Here is a 13473-nt window from a genome sequence, read left to right on the forward strand (position 1 = left end):
GCACTTATTGACAGACTTAAAGATACTTAAATGTGTTTAGCTGCAGAACTAGTTACTCTTATAGGTCCTTTACATATGATATTTTTTTTTACTATTTGCCAACCATCTATTGTTGTAAATAGTCAAAAAATAACATAAGATTATTAAGGAAATTTCTGATCTCAGAGCAACATTTCCACAGCTACTCCCTTTCATGCCATGCAACCATGATCACTGACTTTATGAGGCATAAGCTGCTAGACTCATGTCCACCTAATATTAAATATCCAGTTGCTAGTGGATATACTCATACATGTTTTAGAATGAACAAAGTCCCACAGGAAAAACAAGATAACTGCATGAAATCATAGTATGGCCAATTTGTGAACTGTTTGAATAGATTTGTATATATTTTCATTTGAAATATTCTTATGTAATGCATCATTGAGATTTTATCCTTTTTTTTTGCAGGCTTCTGTAACAACAAACGGTAACGGTCAAAGTGTGAACCCTTTATACGAACTTTCAATGGACCAAGGTTTCTCCACATCTGAATCAAATAATTTAATCATGTCCGAGGAAATAGATGTTTCACAGAAATCCACAAAATCATCAAATCCACTTTACGATTTTGAAAATAATGACTCTACCGAGCCGTCTGCTAATCCACTATATGACTTGTCTGCCGGTGAAACTAATGGACATGATGTGGATTTACTTGGGACTGGAATTTCTGTTGTGACTGATGATTCTGGGGTTACCATGGAAACCGAGACATCAAATGAAGGAGATAATTTATTGTTGAATACAGGAGATAGTTTAAAGTTTGAAGTTCGACGAGATGAAAGTCATGAAAGCATGAATGGAATTAGTGATGAAGATAGTGAATTAGTTGAAAAATTCAATGAAGCTGAACATCGGGAAATATTACAAAAACAAACTGAAAGTCTAGCACAAGGATCTGATGTCATACGTGAACAAACTGAGATCACATTTGATGATCAGCCTGGAATTCTCATTACACAGGAAGAGGACCAATTGATAGAAACAAGGGAGGATCCAGTCGAAGTTGGGGACCAGTTGGTGGAAACCAGTCAAGATCTAGTTGAAGTTGGGGACCAGTTGGTGGAAACCAGTCAAGATCTAGTTGAAGTTGGGGACCAAAATGAACCAGAAGTTATTGAAGATGTGCAAAATGACCAAGATATTACTGAGGAAACAGAAGAAATTGTAGAAATCACACAACAGGAAGTGGCAGCGGACACACAGACAGAACCAGAAGTGCCACAATATAGTGAGGAGTATTTAGAAACTGCTGAACAAGAGGAAGATCTAAATCAGAATAATCAGCCTGACCCAGTTGAGGTCGTGCCTGATACATATGAGGTGGTGTCAGACGCAGTTGAGGTTGTCACACAGGAAGAAGAATTACAAGAGCAGGAAGTAGAATTACAAGAACCGGAAGTCATTCCTACTGAGGAATTTGAAAGTAGAACTAGCAGCAGTTCATTAGAGGAACAGGTAATACACCGAATTTGAAAACACAGCAAAACTCAAAATTGTACTATACCTGATATAAAAAAGTAGATGTAATATGATTGCCAATGAGACAACTCTCCACAAGAGACCAAAAGACACATACATTAACCTAAAGGTTACTGTTAGGCCTTCAACAATGAGCACAGCCCATACCATGATACATGATGGAATTGTCTGACTGTCTTTGATTCTTTTTAGTGACTACCCTGCTTATTATACCCCTGCTTTAAAAATGGGGGGGTAAACTGTTTTACCTCTGTCAGTCTGTCAGTCAGTCCGTCCGTCCCATTCGTCGCATTTTTCTCAGGAACTACAATACAAGGATTTCTGAAATTTGGTATCTAAGTCAGCTATACCGTGTGATGAGTTTTCAGATTGATCACTTGACAACTTCCTGTTTACCGAACACTTGTAAGATTTTACACATGATAGCCAAGTTGAAAATTTTCGTCACATTTTTCTCAGGAACTACAATACAAGGATTTCTGAAATTTAGTCTCAGGATTTATATAAGTCAGCTATACTGTGTGATGTGTTTTCAGATTCATCACTCAACATTTTCCTGTTTACAGAACACTTGCATATTTTTACACTATTAATATTGTCCACTTGCGGCAGGGGTATCATCAGTGAGCAGTAGCTTGCAGTTTCACTTGTTATTTTTGGCAAACCTTTGAGGAAAGCAATTGTAAAGTGTAAAACTAAGTTTCTTGTCTATATTTGTCTCATCATGAGTTGTGTTACATTCTTACATAAATACTGGTGAATTTTTTTTTATTGCATAACCTGCTGAAAAAAATATTATTGGTCATAAAAAATGATTATTTGATCAGTAAATCAAGATATAGCCTTATCATGTTCAAGAATCATCTGCACCTGATATGATAACTTATAGGAACTGCATGATATTAGAAAAAGCTAGAAATCTAAAATTGTGTTTCAATTCAAATATATATTGGTTTGAAATTAAAAGGTTTCATCAACTACACTAAATAACTAGTAATATTCAGAACATAGTTCTCTAAATGTCAACAACTTGTGGAAATTTCATTAACGATTTTTACAATTAGAAAAAAGAAAAACATTTTTTTACTCTGACATATATATCATTTTCTAAGGAATCTTTTTCTTTTGCAGTCTTATCTTACATGACTTATGGAATATAAAATATTTGCTTACTATATAAAAAAGAAGATGTGGTATGATTGCCAATGAGACAACTCAAGCTTTCCACAAGAGACCAAAATGACACAGAAATTAACAACTATAGGTTATCGTACGGCCTTCAACAATGAGCAAAGCCCATACCGCATAGTCAGCTATAAAAGACCCTGAAATATTATATTACTACATAGTACTTCTTAAAATAAATTATCTTTGTCATGTTAAAATTGAAAAAAAAACTGATCTCTTTAGTTAGGTGGCAGAGAGTTAATGAAGAAAAATCAAACTCATAATTTTTCAGTCAAAAAAAACTTAGTAGTTTAGGGGAGATTACTCTAATTCACTTGTGTGTCTTGTGAATGTAAAATGGTATTCTGTAAGTTAAACACAATATGTCTTGTTTTCTTGTTATACATATTTTATGACAGAAATGACATAAAAAGTTATTGTAGTGGTATAATTACACCCTTTCCAAATAAAACTATTTTATGTGTTATATGACCTTAAATTATGACCTTCAGGAAGAGGTGAAATAAAGGGGAATTTATCTCAATAAATCTCATATTAACCTAATTAATAGAAATTCTTTTGAAAATTGCAGAATAAATTAAATCAAAATTTTTACATTGTATATTTATGATTAGAAAATTTACTAAAAATTCATAGATTTAGATCCGATACAATTATGTAGTCATGAAATATAAAAGATGCCAAAACTTTTAAAGATGATAATTAAAGTCAATTATGTTATTTTGTAAAAACGTAATTTCTACACCATCTTTCTGTAAAAATATATATTAAAATGAAATAATTCAAACTTAGAGTAGAGTTCGATCTATGGCAATTTAAAATGTCAAAAAAGCTGTTATATATTGAAATTTAATTTTCTACATGTATTTAGGTTACATATAAATCAACCAGTTTTATTTCACTGAGCGTAATACCAGTTGTAAGTACACATGTGTATAACATATGATTTTAACTTATGTGTACATAAATAATAACATATTTATAACTTAACATATGTATACATAATATGTAAAACATATATAATTTATTATCTAATATCTAAAACAAGTATTTATTTTACAATCAAATTGAATTTAATTGCCTATAATAAAAGTAGAGGCAAATGATACCTGATTTATAAACTGTGTGGCATTTTTGTGCGAATTCGCAACGAACCAACTATCCCTAGAACAAAGATTAAAAATGTGAATTGCCATTATAGCAAATTTAACAATGAAAAATACCATGTTGCTTAGTGACGACATCAAAAGTTCAATGTAGCATAAAAAAACTTAATTCACATTGTTTTTTCACTGACCCCAACCCCCCTCTTAACTTAATATGGGAAAAATTTATCTACCGATATGAATATATATATGTAAAAATCAATTTTAGATTATCAAAACTTGCAGCAATGTTGACCCCATCCCCCAACCCCACCCCATCCCTAAACTATTTGATTTAAGTTTTTTATCCTACATCGATCTTTTGATGTATTCCCTTACTACGAAAAGGCTCAAACATGATAAAATGTTAAAACAAAATATTTTTCTAATGATTCAATCTAACTTGAATGTATAAAAAAAGAAGATGTGGTATGATTGCCAATGAGACAACTATCCACAAAAGACCAAAATGACACAAACATAGATATAGGAAGATGTGGTGTGAGTGCCAATGAGACAACTCTCCATCCAAATAACAATTTAAAAATTAAACCATTATAGGTTAAAGTACGGTAACTGTTTTTGTTTTGAACAGTCTCAAGTAAAACATATCAAACTTCCAAGAATATTTGAAATACCCATGCATGCAGGTTTAAGTTAATACAACTGAAGCTAATCTTCTTTTCAATTTAATTCTTATTTTTTTTTTTTAATTATATTAAATTTTTTAAAATATAACAGTAAGACTAAATAATTAGAGTTATCTCTCTTTGGAAAAGGACAAATCTGACATTTGGAACATTTCCTAATATCAATAATTTATCAAAAATAATATGAACGACTTTATACTAATTAATGCTAATCTATCATAGTCAATTATACATTATCAGTAAAAACAGTCTGATGTGCAATATATGTGCAACCTGTTCCAAGTTGTTAAATACCTTTTCTGTATTGATACTTGTCGAAAGTTATTATCAGGAGAAAGAGATACCCTCTTTTTCAATTAGCATCAAACAATCTAACAGTCGCTGATGTTCTGATGCAGAGTCAATGGCAATACCCTAGCAACAGGAATTTTTTGATAATTACAAACTTTTAGAGGCACAACTAAGGGTTTTAAAAACATTTTTGGTCTACAACAACTGTGACATTTTTTTCTTTTTTTTAATTTTTTAATTAACTGAAACCCAATGATGATTTAATATTTCCGTCAATATATATTCAATCTTGCAAATGCTTTCAATGCATGTAACACTCCTGCCCATGCCTGGCTTAAGTTCATAATGAATATTTAAGTTTCAAAATTGTTAAAGCTTGTTTTATTTCAAAGAAATCAAACTTATGACTTTGCTTAAACCAAATGAAAGCATTTTCTGATAATACTGAAACAATTTGTATTTATTTCACATGTTGAATATGAATAACTAGCTAAGTAAAAAGTGAGGTATCATATTTTAATTAAAGTTATATTATAAACATTGTCCAAAAATATATACCTACCTTTGAAATATCTGCCACATTTCGTGCTTAATTTTCATGTGCGTAGAACAAGATTGCTCATTCCTGGCAGTGCCCCCATTGTTGACTACTTGATGTGTGCATTCTGCAAGATACATAGCAATGTTTAGTGATTAGTAGCACACCTGAGCTATAATTATTTTTTCGTTTTCTTGTGTCCTCGGCTCTTGCTCGTTTTGTCATTTGAGATTGGATTAATTGATATAAAATGGCTTCTCTTAGGAACAAAACTCCTGGAAAATTGACAGCGTCCTCAAAATTTCAAGCGTCTTCCACTACAAGAGTAGAAAAAACAGAAAAAGTTCAAACAAATATTGGGAAAGTTGACAAAGGTCAACCTTCGACTGGGAAGTCAGCTCAAACAAAAACTGGAAGTGCTCAAGCTCAAACTCAAAGTGTTAAAACCGATAAAATGGATCCTAAATTAGCAGGAAAAACATCTACGGAAAGTAAAACTGTTACAAAAGTTGAATCTAGTGATAAAAAAAGTGGAAAATCAAATACTTCTTCTAAATTTCAGAAAGAAACTACAAGCACAACTAAAACTACCACAGTCACAGAGAAAACACAAGGTAAGAATCAAATTAGAAATATAACAACTCTGACTTTAGGAGGATTCTGTCCTCCCCACCTCAGTGACCTACCTGTCCAGGGTGGAGCTGGGGTTAGGTACTAAGAGTGAACAAAACTGTGGACACCAATTTATGATGGTCCCAATGTGTCTGATAGATTTGACATGTTATTTCTTAAGGGAGGATTCTGTACTCGCCACCTGTACATGGTTGAGCTGAGGTTGTGGGTACACAGTGTGGACAAAATTGCGGGCAAAGGTTTAGGATTCTGTGCTTGATAGATTGGACATGATATTTCTTATGAAGACACATGTAGTTGAAATTACTTAGTACAAAAAACAATGTATACCAATGAAAACATTTTGAGCTTTTGAATCCCAGTATGCACTATTAGGCACTAGTCCTATGCCTAAGACTAGTAACATGAGCAAAGACAAGTAAAGTTTATTAAGACTTATTGTCCATTTGAGCTGGCAGGGTTCAGGTGATCACTACAGGGAGATTTTGGGAGGAGCCCTGGTGTTCACTCAGATCCATATCTGGTATGTGTGTCGGTGAGCACCAGAGCCATCAAATATGCCATCCTTTTCATGTACAGTGAAACCTGACTAAACCGAACCCTTTCGGGACTTGAGATTTTATTCGGTTTTGGCTGATGTTCGGTTTCAAAAGGTTCACAATGCATAAAATGTGATATGATTGGTCTTCAGAACAAGTTTGGATAAGACAGGTTTCCGGTTTATTCAGGGTTGGGTTTGATCAGGTTTCATTGTATATTAAATATATCAGAAATACATATATATATTCTATCATATATATATTTGACAATACGTTATAATTATAGCTATCATAATAGTACTCTGTTTCATGGAGGAGTAAAATAGTTTTGATAAATGACAACAGGGGAGGTTTTAACTACCTTGACTACTCATGTGACTGATGTGAGGCCAGTTAATTGACAGTGTTTTGAATAGCAAATATATGAGAAAAAAAATATTTGGGGAATTCATGAATCTTGATCCAGTTATTTCTTGTATAATATGAAATCTGTATAATTCCAGAAAGAACTGGTTGAACATTTTGTTGTTATGTATCATTGTGAGCACTATTGTTTTCCTGTCTCCCACACTTATGTAGATAATTCCTGATAAGATAATTATCTTATGTCTTATCTAATTTATATCTTTGCTGTATATTGGTGAAGTTATGGCTTCTTTGTTATAAGAGTAGAGTTTTATTCTTGGATACATGATTTTTATTGGTTGTTCTTGGCTTTGGAAACTAGTTTTTAGAAACTGTTTACTCTTATATTGCATTGTATTGGGGTTGAGTTCTTTTTACTTGCTTTTTTGTGAGATTTTTCGTCAATTTTGAAGAGTTGTGCCTTTTTCAACTTTTTATTGTTTGAACTTGTGGTGTTCATCAATGTCTTAGTTTAGGGAGCTTGAAAAGCCAAAGGTTCGGTACTCCCAACATGTTAAACCCTCCTAGTCCTATGTATTATACTGTGCATGTACATGCATCTAGTGGTCGTCATTTGTTGGTGTTATGTTGATTTATTGATTTATTGATTTGTCTTCCCATAAATCAGACTTGGTGGCTTGCTGTCTTATTAGAAATCATGTGTTGTGTTTTTAATTTTGTTGCATTTGTGTCTAGATCTCATTGGCAATCACATGTTAATGTACTTTAATTACATCTTACATTTTGTATAAGTATCTTTGGACATGTTGTACATACATTGCAGATGAGTGTATAATGACTCTTGTATTCAACAAATAACTTGATAGATAGACTTCACTTTTGTCTGTACACGCTGTTTGATTGAATCTATTCTTAGTTCACTGACATTAATTAATGGAATGTTCACATTGCTAGAAATTACACTCTACTGAAAAGCAAGTGTGCGATTTGTTCACAACTGTTTAATGGCCTTGTACAGCTTCTATTATTAAAATGCTGTTTACTGAAATTGTTCTACAATGATGTATCTTTCTCTAAATGGTGCTTTGAAAAGGCTTTGTTACTTTGTATTTATAAATATAAAACATACAACGTTCTTAAAATGGCATGTATGATTAGTAATATTGAGAAAGCAATTGATAAATAAAATTAACAGTACTAATTTTCTTGCACCAGATGCGCATTTCAACAATACATGTCTCTTCAGTGATGCTCGTGGCCAAAATATTTGAAATCCAAAGCTTATATAAAAGATGAAGAGCTATAATCCAAAAGGTCCAAAAAGTATAGCCAAATCCGTGAAAGAAATCAGAGCTTTGCATGAGGGAGATACATTCCTTAATTTATAATAATTTCTATCATTTTGTAACAGCAAATTTTAATAACACAAACAATCTGTATTTTCATGCCAGTACCGAAGTACTGGCTACTGGGCTGGTGATACCCTCGGGGACTAATAGTCCACCAGCAGAGGCAAACTTACAAGATACATGTATGAACAATACTGTGGATTCATAATTATTTTTGGGATTGCATTTTCATAGTTTTCATCTTTCTTTAAACCATGAAATAGAATTTATCGGTCGTCCCTCTGTCTATATCACTCTGTTCAGCTCTTAATATTATTCCGTATCATGTCTTTGTGACGTTGAATATGTTGACCCGGCCTTAATAACTTTGACCCGGACTTATCAGCGACGTCATAATGTTTGAACCGACGTTAATAACTTTGACCCGAACTTATCAAGTCATCTTTTGTGTGCTGGCGAAACAAAGAAAACACTTCCGAAACACGCAAATATAGCCCGATAAATCGATTATCAGATTATCTGCATATTGATATTGTAAAATATCAGCTGCTTGGCATTATATGAAGGCTTTTGGATCTCGTTCGCTACGCTCACTCGACAAAAAGCTTCATATCATGTCTCGCAGCTGATATTTTACGATATCAACATGCAGATAACCTGATAATCGGTACATATACATGAACATTGGTACCAATAACATTAAAGAAATCCACAGTACATATATGACAAGATTTAGATTGCCTTAGTCAGAAAAAAATATATGTGATGGAATTGGGCAGAATACCTACCTTCAAAACAAGATTATACCCACAATACATTTATATGAAAGAAGACAACCTCTGACAAGAGACCTTACTTTTGACAGTTACATACAAGTACATGTATGTGTCATGATAAAATTATTTGTTGGTTATCTCAACCCAAAAAATAATGCATATACATGATATATTGACAGTCACATCCAAAATCAAATTGGCATAGGGTTAATAGTTCGTGGTTAATCATACAATGATTAAAAATTTATAAATGTTAGGTATTGGCCAATTTTAATTGTATTTTGTAATTTACGTTATCATCAGAGATTTCAAAATAAAAAAAAAATAAGTAATTCAATTGACTGTTAATTTGGAACTAGCTTAAAGTATGTTAAAAGGTGTAAGTAAACTTAACATGTTAGCAGTCATTCCCAAGTTCAAAGGACATTAGGCAAAGGCCAGTAAAATTGGTTTAGTCCAGTAATCAGGGATTTATGCATTGATGGACCAAATGACCAGTAAAAGTATAAAAGTATAAAATTTGTCCAAATCCTATACATATGTGTAAATATCCTGTTAAAAAGACTGGTCCAGTTAGGAAGAATGGTTTACTGGTCCAAATGTCCAGTTGATTTCTGAAAGTCTTGGGAACCTCTGAATGTTTAGAATTTTGCATAATTTCATTTGGTACATAATATAAGTCTTTTGCAAGACTTCACACTCACAGAATTGCTGGGAAAAAAAAATCTGTTTTTCCAAAAAAACAGTTCTTCAGTTGTGTCTTGTGATTTCAAAGTCATCTGAGAAAAACATATAATACATGCCCTTTAATAATGTTTAAGTTATATCATTGGAGTCCTATTTTATTAGTTCAGTTCAATGTTATTCAAATATATGTAAATATTGTCTTACCTAAGGTTTAAATCTCTGAGCGCAGACGTTATGACAGAATAAGCGTTTTAAGATATTTAAATACTATATCTATATAAATATAAATAGTAAAAAAACTGATTGTGGTCTTGTCGATAACTGTTAACTACACTATTCATTGGGTATTTAGTTGGACCTGAGTAGTAAAATAGATTATCGTACTATTAAACGGACCGTTAGATTTGAAGTCAAAGGTCATTCATATTCTCTCTATGGTTTTATTCATGGAAGTGTTTTTGGACATGGTGCAGTGAGCATAACCGTCAATATTTGGGGCATCGGCACCGTGGAGGCACCCTAGGATTATTTTATTGGATTATTGGTTGAAATGGCAGGTAAAGTAACTTGTTCTGTCTTGTTTACAGGTAAATTCACCTGTATAATTAACACCTAAGATCAAAATGATTGATAAAAATTTAATTGTCAATGTTTACCTCTCTTTTTTTGTAATCTTTTGAAAAAGTGTAGTATGAAATTGCTGACTTAGCTAATCTTTTAAATACATGTACTTGCATGGTGTATGAATGTCAAAGCAGGTCAACTTTCTGATTTTTCGAAACTAGATTTAGTTTCTTGAACAGTTTCTTTGACACCTTTGTATAGCTATAGAATAAGGATAGATTAAAAATGCCTTTGTATATAAATATATACACACAAAGGCACCCTTAGTCTTAGAAGTGGATTATCCTCCTTTATGGTAGTTCAGCTTGCTGTGGGGGTTTAGCAGTTTTGAGGGGCGTCAATGGCCGTCATTGGACCAATTAGTTTTTACTGTAATCACTAGCCATTCAACTCTGAGGTAGTGAGATCGAACCAGACTCGTGCAGGTGCACTCCACTCACCAATAAATTCTGGCCGCCATGAATTAGCCTAAAGCAGTGCTTAAAAATGGTGTTAAAACACAAAAAAATCACATCTAGGAGTTTTGAGGAGGGACATAATTTCAGAAATTGACATATTACTGCCCAGCTGATTGATATAAAAATTATATCTGATCAAAAGGGGGTGAGGGAGGGGGAGCGGGCACACACTCTCTTAACCACCCCATTTTAATTTACAACTGGAATAGAGTTCCAATGTTTACTATTATGGATTTCACTCATTGTTGAAGGTTGAACAGTGACCTATAGTTGTTAATTTCTATGTCATTCGGTCTTGTCTGGAGAGTTGTCTCATTTGCTCTCATACCACATCTTCTTACCTTTTATAAGTATAGTTTGATTGATGGATTGTTGGCTGCTTAACATCTTTTATATTATTTGTAATGGCAGTAGCCTTGAAAAGAACGACATAGGCATGTTCCAAAAAGCTTATAGGATAATACAACCGCTTGTACTGATTCCAGATATATCTTTACCAATTTAAGATGGGTCCATATTTTTGAGAAGGATTTAAAAAACAAATTTACTTGATACATGTACTGACTTGAAAATCTCCTGATCCTCCTCTAAAAACGTTAACTGTTTTTTCAAAGTAATATTAAGGATTTTAAGAACTCTATGACCTTGGACAGAGTTAAGAACTCTATTGCGACATATTGGTGGCATGACCTTGCAAACAAGGAAGTGAATTAGATATGCAATTGTAATCCACATATAAGATTGGATATATACATGATTTAATCTCTTTCTTGAGAATGTTCTGAAGTGTGTAGATAAATAACTGTCAATTTAATTTCTTGCAAGTTACAGGTAGGTTTTAAACTGTGAATCAATTAAAGTTTGCAAGCATGTAAACTAACATGCAATTAAAAGATCTTCCATTTTGTTAAAGATAAGTCATGTTATGTCAAAAGTTTTTAAGAGAATTTGGAGTTCATGGCAGATCTCTTGGCATGTTTAATTATAGTAACTGTCTACTGAGGTTTCAATAAATTTTTGGGGTACCAATTTTTCGTGAATGAAGAAATTTTGTAATTTTTTCGTGGATTTAAATATATTGATGGTTTTACTAAAGTTTTCATATACCATTTCCTGCCAAACACTGACTGGATAATTTTTGCTTTTTACAGCATTGACCACATGCTTTGGAAAACTTTCTTTAGTCTATAGTTTATTAACTGTTTTAGAAGAGATTATCAAAGATACTCTTTCAACAACAAATTCCATATTAAAGGCCAAAAAAAAAGCTGGGATATAAGGCCAAAATTAAAAAATATGTTTGTTTCCCCTCCCCACCCGGGTCAAAAAATTATTTTCCACAAAAAAATTGAAATTAATTTTTTCCTGAAAATAATTAGTTTCCATTTTTGGAAAGTGCATGAAAGCAGAAGGATTGATAATCTAAATAAATACACTCAAATTGAGTACAAACAACTGATATGTGGCCTGGACTGGACAAGTCAAACCATTCATGTGACCATGCTATGACAATCACATCCAGTTAAAAAAAAAAAAAAAAAAAAAAAAGAACCTGCCTTCCTGGTCTGTTTCAAAGGGTAGACCTGGGGGAGGGGAAACATACATTCTTTTAAATGTGGCCTAACTAGCGCAGGTGCAAGATTTCTTGTCATTTCTTTTGATTTTTCAACAAAGTCTAATTGTTTTGCACATATATTCAATACTCATGTACTAGGTAAGAGATAACATAGAAATGTGGATTGCATGACTCAGATAAATTAATTTGATAAATAGTAACAAATAAAAGTTATAACATTTCTGAGTGTTGATATTGTGCTAAGATTAGATAATAAAACAGATTTCATTGAATACCATAATTAATTTAAATCAGGCTAATGTAGAGATTAACTGCAACCAAATAGGGAGAAAGAAAAAAAGTTCTGACAAAGTCTTATATCACATGGTCGATGGAAATTAGGAGTGGGTAATTGTTTTGTTAAACCTTACAACCTTTAAAGAAAAGAAAAAAAAATCATGAAGTTGTCCTGAATGTACATGAAATATTTGCCACTGGACTTAATTCTAAACACACACAAAAACAGCAATCCGTTAAAAGTCAAAACATTAAAAAAAAAGCTTCTATTTATTTATCTATATAATAAAATTGTGAGTAATCTGAAGGTTCATTATTAGTCTGTCATTTTTTCTATCATGTTCTCTTTTTTTGGTGAAAAGGTTTTTATTTTCACATATTTTAGGTCTTTTCACTACTGTCTAAGGGGTAAACTTTCAACACTGATCATGCTGATATCAACAGTAGCCTAAAATAGTTATTCTTAGACTTGCTTGTAAATTTCTACACAGCATCACAAACAGACAACTCTAAAGAAAAAAGAAAACATCTTAAGTTCTGATGATGATGCATACTCAACATGTATGAAATATTTGCCACTGGAAATTACGCAAACAATTTTTAATCAACCTCAACATTATCCAATAGTTTCATACATATTTTTTGCCGAAGTCAGCTGATTTTTTAATCTTTAACCTGCATGCTAAGTATATCGTGATGTTTACACTTTACCTTGATTGATTTCATGTTTATCACTTGTACCGAGTTGTAGGTAAATGTTTATTGAAGTTTCACGTCTATTGAAAACTTATCAAGCAAAGGAAAACGTGAATGGAGTGTGTTATTGGCATAAATAATGTATTGAAGTAAAATA

At 32.4% G+C, this 13473-nt stretch overlaps 2 protein-coding genes across 16 annotated transcripts in view; one reads left to right on the forward strand and one right to left on the reverse strand.

The window, feature by feature from the left end:
- The window catches only part of LOC134683188 (dopamine beta-hydroxylase-like), a 60852-nt gene that overhangs the window by 46372 nt on the left and 1007 nt on the right, over positions 1–13473 (reverse strand). The window contains exon 2 of one of the 2 annotated variants that reach the window (XM_063542329.1): positions 5361–5463. The gene's annotated coding sequence lies outside the window, so the exon portion shown is untranslated. Of the gene's footprint in view, positions 1–5360; positions 5681–13473 lie in introns of those variants that run through there. The other variant, XM_063542330.1, reaches the window with a different exon arrangement.
- Positions 1–13473, forward strand: part of LOC134683186 (uncharacterized) — a 71738-nt gene that overhangs the window by 30982 nt on the left and 27283 nt on the right. For all 14 annotated transcript variants that reach the window (XM_063542315.1, XM_063542318.1, XM_063542316.1 and 11 more), the window contains 2 exons: positions 451–1500; positions 5899–5950. In XM_063542315.1, the coding sequence (XP_063398385.1) occupies positions 451–1500; positions 5899–5950 (1102 nt within the window). The remainder of the gene's footprint in view (positions 1–450; positions 1501–5898; positions 5951–13473) is intronic.

Source organism: Mytilus trossulus, chromosome 9 (genome assembly GCF_036588685.1).
Source record: "Mytilus trossulus isolate FHL-02 chromosome 9, PNRI_Mtr1.1.1.hap1, whole genome shotgun sequence".
Taxonomy (NCBI): domain Eukaryota; kingdom Metazoa; phylum Mollusca; class Bivalvia; order Mytilida; family Mytilidae; genus Mytilus; species Mytilus trossulus.